Source organism: Melanerpes formicivorus, unplaced genomic scaffold (genome assembly GCF_026170545.1).
Source record: "Melanerpes formicivorus ecotype bairdi unplaced genomic scaffold, bMelFor1.0.p_v2 SCAF_63, whole genome shotgun sequence".
Lineage (NCBI taxonomy): Eukaryota > Metazoa > Chordata > Aves > Piciformes > Picidae > Melanerpes > Melanerpes formicivorus.
Window position 1 is genome coordinate 737,655 of NW_027142415.1, and position 6,000 is coordinate 743,654.

Sequence of the window (6,000 nt, forward strand, 5' to 3'; positions counted from 1 at the left end):
ATCACTGGAAGTGTTTAGGAAGAGACTGGATGGGGCGCTTGGTGCCATGGTTTAGTTAATTAGTGTTGGATGATGGGTTGGACTCTATGATCTCAAAGGTCTCTTCAACCTGGTTAATTCTATTCTATTTATAGTGAAGCAGGTAAATATATTAGTGGGGAAGAGACTCAGAATTTTTGTTCTTGGAGTTGTTGGGAAAGATTTCCTGATTCTCACATTGTTACAGCTGAAGGTAACCAGGGAAGGCATTCAGGCATGGATGCAGTACAAAAATGTGCCTAGGACAGGACAGTTTGCATTTGCTGGCTGATTTTATTCATTTCAATTTAAACACAAAAGTCTCTAGAAATGGAACAAAATGTATTGCCCCTTGCTGCTAAGCACAGAAAGAAATTGCTTGGCTTGTGGGGGGATTTCATGCCCCTCTGGAAGCTGTGCTGAGATCCCTGTGTAGCTTTTCCCTATTTTGGAGATGAGACCCTCCAAGTGGAAGCAGGTAGATGAGAAAGAATGAAAACAACAACAACACACAACCACAGTGCTTTTCTTCTGTGCCAGTTCAGCTCCAGGTCACTGGTTGGATGGAGCAAATTCCCACCTCAGTACTACTTGAATCCTGGGGGGGGATATTTAGACTGAACTAGGCAGGGTAAGATGTACTGTCTGGAAAGGCCAATGAGACCAACCATCTCATGGGCTCAGTGAGCAGCAATCTTCCAGAAGGATTAATTTGCTGTTTCCAGCCTCCAGACCCTAGCAATTCCTTCAAATTTCTCCAATGTGTTTGGCAGAGAAATACATTTAAAAAACAAATGGATGGTTCCTGTAATTCCATATGGTGCTACCTTGGATATCTTTCAAGGATGGTTTCAATCCTTTGCAGAAGTTTTCAGTATAAATACACAGAGGTCTATAAAGCAGCTTCATTTCATGAAGGAATGGGATAAAGTTTGCTCACAAGCAGGGTTGTCAGGCTCCTTGGGCCGTGTCTGGGGAGCCTTTGCTCTCTCCATCCTCTCCTCCTGCCACATTTGTGTCTTAACTCCTAGCCTGGCCAGGCAGCTCCTCAGCCTCAGCATTTCACCTACAGTCTCCTTAAAAATGGTAAACATAAACATGTGAATGCAGCCCAGAAATGTGCCATTTAATAATTTAACTGCAGAGGGTATGCAACTTGCATAGAGCTTGATATGCCACATGAAATTCCCTCCCTTCGAGTCCCCGGCTGCCTGCCAGTTCTCAAAGGAGCAAGTGGAGATGCTTCATCCTGAGCGAGGGAAATTGCTGGGGATGGCAGCAGTGGTGCCAGGGAGAGCTGCACCACTTAGTTAGTGAAGTATCATCACACCCTCACCCTACATGCTGAAGTTTGGGACATAGCCAGGAGCTGCCAAAAAGATTCACAGGACATATGGGATCCAATTTGACGCTCATGTCAGATGAGCCACGGTGCCAGAACAGAAACTGCACTCCCTTCTTCACGCCTGCCTCAAAACATGATACTTTAGCAGTGTCACTTACCAGAGCTGTTCAGGCCACCCTCTGCATCCATGAGAGATTGTCACCAGCACCAAAGCGAGAAAGCTACAACGGTGAATTTTCTCATAATAGCTTCACTGGATTTTCTGAAACCCCTTTTTTAGTCCTGATCTCATATGGCAGCCTGGCATCTGCCTCAACTAGAGGTGCAAACAGGCGCTTGTGGAGGCCATGCTCTCTCCATCTCTCTTCTTGCTCCTCTTCAGGCTGTTTGCCCATCCCCAGCTCTATCCCTGCTGTCCGCCTTGACCAGGGCGACCGCCTGGTTCCTCTGGCGGCACTGGGCCCACCTCTCCTCCAGGACTTTTCTCCCCTCACACTCCCGCAGCAGTGCTGAGCTGGCTTAGCATGTTTCACACTTCCTTTGACTCTCTTGGCTGCCGTTCTGCCTAGCTCCATCCTTCTTGTCACTCAGCTACTGCAAAATGCCTTTTAAATAAAGCCAGCGCTTGGTCGGCTCGCTAAGAATCCTCCAGGCATTTTAATTATTCCAAAAGTGGAACACTCGGTGTTCAGAACCTCTCATTTGTGTATCTTCATGCAACATCCTTTGTCCAGTTTGCTGCTAATATATTGTTGGCTTCTTGTTTGGTTTTTTTTTTTAGGGCTTTTGAGTATACTGCAGAAATGATGTGAATTTACTTGGGTGGGCAGGAGGGAAGGGGAAGGAGGGAGCAGGAAAAGGGGAGGCAGGTTGGAACTCCTCCATGGAAGAGCTTCTGCCATGTTCTGCAAGACTTGCTTGCTCAGGGAAGTTATAGGACATGCTTTGGGGAAGGGTTTCCTCACATTCCTGATAACCATGTGTTTGATAGAATAACAGGCATTTCTTACCACAAAATACTTGTCCATGCATAAGTGTTAGACACACAAAATAACCAGTCTATGCCTTATTGAGCAGTTCTTGCTTCCTTTTAGATTATCAGCAGCCTCTCATGATTGGGACTGGGACAGTAACACGGAAAGGATCCACTTTTCGACCCATGGATGCAAAAGATGAGGGAAGAAGAGGGAGTTTAGAGTTTGAAAATCACTATCACTGTCCACACAGAGGTAACCGACACGAGTATGCTCTGCCCCTGGCCAGCCAAGAGCCTGAATACGCCACCCCCATCATCGAGCGGCACACGGCAAGAGAAAACAACTTCCCCTCTGAGAACGGCTACAACGTACCCGTGGCCTCGTCTCAGAAACACTCCCTCCCCGCTGGCAGCTTCTCTGCTTCAGCTACGACCGACACCAGGAACGGAGACTATCAGACACCCCAGAGTGTCCTGAACTACGACAAACCCAAAGCCAACGGTGTCCTGACCTCCATCAGCTACAGCACGGACTACCAGAAACCCCAGCCCAACGGCCTGGGGAGCGAGGGCTACTCAACACCCAGAGACTGCCTAAAGCCCATAAGCCAGACAGCAATGACAGCTCTCTTGTGATGTGCCCAGCCGGAGAGACCTGGTGCGCAGGAGCGGCACCGCACCGCCTTCTGAAGCGGGAAGCGGAGTTTGGAGGGACTCTGCTGTGGGAGGCAGAAGGCAAACAAGCCCTGTGTACATAATATTTCAGTCTTGCTGGGTTCTGACATCTGAAGAAAGCATATGCTGTTTATCACTGTTTATAGCAAGAGAGATGTTATCAGTGAAGACTGTACATCTTATTTGCTGTAACTGATCTCAGTGCTCCACTTGCAATGTGTGCAATTTGTACATAGCTTTTATTTAAGGAGAATTTCTTAAGTTTCCTTTTTCACCTGGAAGATTGAAAGGATTGCAGAAATGCCTATTTAAGACAACCAGGCCTGCCTCTCTCTCCATCTTTGTTTTACCTACTGTTGTGCTGGCAGCTGTAAACAGAGTATTCGAGAATTGTGATTCATCTCCTTTCCTACGATGACTCAAGACAGGGCATCACTGTAGTTCTTACTGGGAGAGCAGAAGTAAAACTACTTGAAGCATAATGTGCACAAGAAAAGGCAGCTGAGCATCCAAATACTGTGCTCAAAAAAACCACTTTTCTGACTGCTTTTTTAGCAGCAGTTCTTACATGCTTGAATTTGATCTAGCATATGAGCTGAGCCTAACTTGCTACCCATGTTAGAAATGGGTAGAAAGGCTGAAACCAGTTTTGGGTTCAAACCACAGTGATCACTCTGCAATACAAACAAAACAACCAAGCATCAAACCCAACACCTCTCAGTTCAGCTTTTCTGTTCTCCAGGAAGCATGTGTGGAACCAAAATGAGAATTTACAGCTGAGAATTAAATCTCATTCAAGCCCTGGCTGATGCTTTTGCTGCTCAACTACAAGGAAATTTGTTCCTTGGCACAAAGCAGCAAACTTCCTGAACTCTTCCTGTCTCCAGTAGGTATTTTTCTGTCTTACAACTGTAGTGTAACAATTCTATTTGAAATATTTTGGCTACATGAAACACAGTCTGTGTATGGCTCACTGTTGCAGTCAACCTTGCAAGGCAGCAGATCAGCACAGTTGTTTTCAAACAGTTTGTCTTTTGCAGCTAATGTTACCCTTCAGTCTGTTCTTGGACATACTTCCGCGGGGATGGGTGCAATGGATTGCACAGCAGCTGGTTCCCCTTCCAGCTGAAGCAAAACAACATCTGGTCTCAACTGGGACTGCGCGCTGCCCTTCCACCTGCGCTGCTCAGAGCATCACTTTGAACTCAAAAGCTTGTCCTAAGCTGTGATACACTTTTGGGAAGGAAGAATGGTGCTATATTTATTGTACAAGGTTGTGAGAAGAGACCAGGAAAACCTGAGCTCAGGGAAAGCCACTAGCTAAAGGCCCTCCCTTTCCTTGGGTGTAAATGGGAGGTGATTTGCAAAGGATGCAAATGAGGATTCATAGTCGGTTTGCAAAGTGCTTTTAGAGGCCTTGAGGAACCTGGTCGAGTAGGAGCTGTCCCTGCCCATGGCAGGAGGGGTTGGAACCAGAAGAGGTTTAAGGTCCCTTCCAACCCAAACCATTCTGTGATCCTTGGATGTAAAGTGATGCCAGAGTACAGACCAGTTGCAGTGATACTGCTCACAAGTGTTTCCAACCCCAGCCATAGCCAAGCTCTGTATGGGTCCTTTGCTGCATCTGCTTGCTTTGTGGCCTCAGTGGTACCAGTCCCTCGTGCTGCACACTATGCATGTGATTCCTGTGCAGAGAAGAGAGAGAGTCAAGGTAACCTCGTAGCCTGCCTGTGTTTGCTGTCAATACAGTTTCTGTGAAATGTCTAAAACACCTCAGGTCCTGAAGTGAAACAGCAGCAGCCTGTTTGTTAGACCGAGCCGGGCGGTGTTGTTTACCTTCTGTTGTTTACATGTCTGTGTAAATAAAGAACACTGGGATTTGTAAATCAGTCACACAGCTCTGCTGCTTCGCTCGGTGACTTGATCATCGCTGCACGCCCACTCTCGTCACATATCTGGCAGGGTGAGAAAGAAGAGCTCCTTACACCCTGCAAAAGTGCCAGTTGTGCTGTTGCGATGCATGGTCCTGGTGTGACAGGCTATAAAAAGCTTCTCTCGGTGCCCCATTTAGCCTGGCCATAAGCTCTGGAGAAGCGGCACCCACGAGCAAACGTCTGTGCCCAGCCCTGCTGCTGGATGCATATAATTGAGGGAAGGATGAGGATGCCCTCCTGATGAGCCTGAAACCAATACTCCACCCACGCAGCTCATTAGCCTGACTTGTCACTTTACAAACAAGCAGTAATCAGGGCTGCTCCCCACCTAATGAGGCACCTAGATAATGCAGCAGGGTCAGGCAGCAGATGACACTGCTTGTTTTATGATAATCTTTTCACATGCCTCCAGCACTCCATCTGCAGTATGCTACAAGTGTCAAAGGAGTTTTGGTAGCGTGTGCCCATTTCTGCTGCCATGCACGCCCCTCAACACAGCTGAGGTTAGCCCAATGAAAAGTTAGGTCTCAATTTGCACCTTGTTTTCACCCTTCCCAGCCTCAAAGAAACCCTGCAAAACTGCAAAAAGATGGCTTAAAATAAATCCCCAAACTTTTCCTTTATCCTTGTGTCAGTGGCTTGGTGCTGCCAGAGTGCAGCAGCTCGGGAATCACTCCCAGTCACTGCCATGGTGCTTCATGGTTCACGTCTGAGTGACTGCTGAGTGGGGGGAACATAAGTCTTCAGCCTCTCCACCTTGGGCAGGAAACAAGAAGTTTTCAGTGACCCTAGCAGCAGCTACTCAAGGGTACTTTCTACCTGTGTAGTGTCTCTGTACTGGGGGTAGTGGAGATACCAAACCCCTGCTGTAGGAGGGAAAGGGGACTGCTTGACTCTTCCCAGTGGTAGAGACTCATCCTCACGCCCCTCCTTTGATGGCAGCCTGGTCTCACCCTCAAAACCAGTAACAGGTATAACACAGGCTGCTTTACCAACCACTACATATTTAAAAACCATCCTTCCACAGTGCAGGTTAGAGGATGCACCCTTTG

The 6,000-nt window shown here is 47.5% G+C and overlaps 1 protein-coding gene across 1 annotated transcript in view; it reads left to right on the forward strand.

Annotated features, from left to right (window-relative positions):
• DCBLD1 (discoidin, CUB and LCCL domain containing 1) overlaps positions 1 to 4,907 on the forward strand; it is a 54,010-nt gene extending 49,103 nt beyond the window's left edge. The window contains exon 15 of the mRNA XM_068162292.1: positions 2,458 to 4,907. Within this exon, the coding sequence (XP_068018393.1) occupies positions 2,458 to 2,975 (518 nt within the window). The 3' untranslated portion in view covers positions 2,976 to 4,907. The remainder of the gene's footprint in view (positions 1 to 2,457) is intronic.
• The last annotated feature ends 1,093 nt before the right edge of the window (positions 4,908 to 6,000 follow it).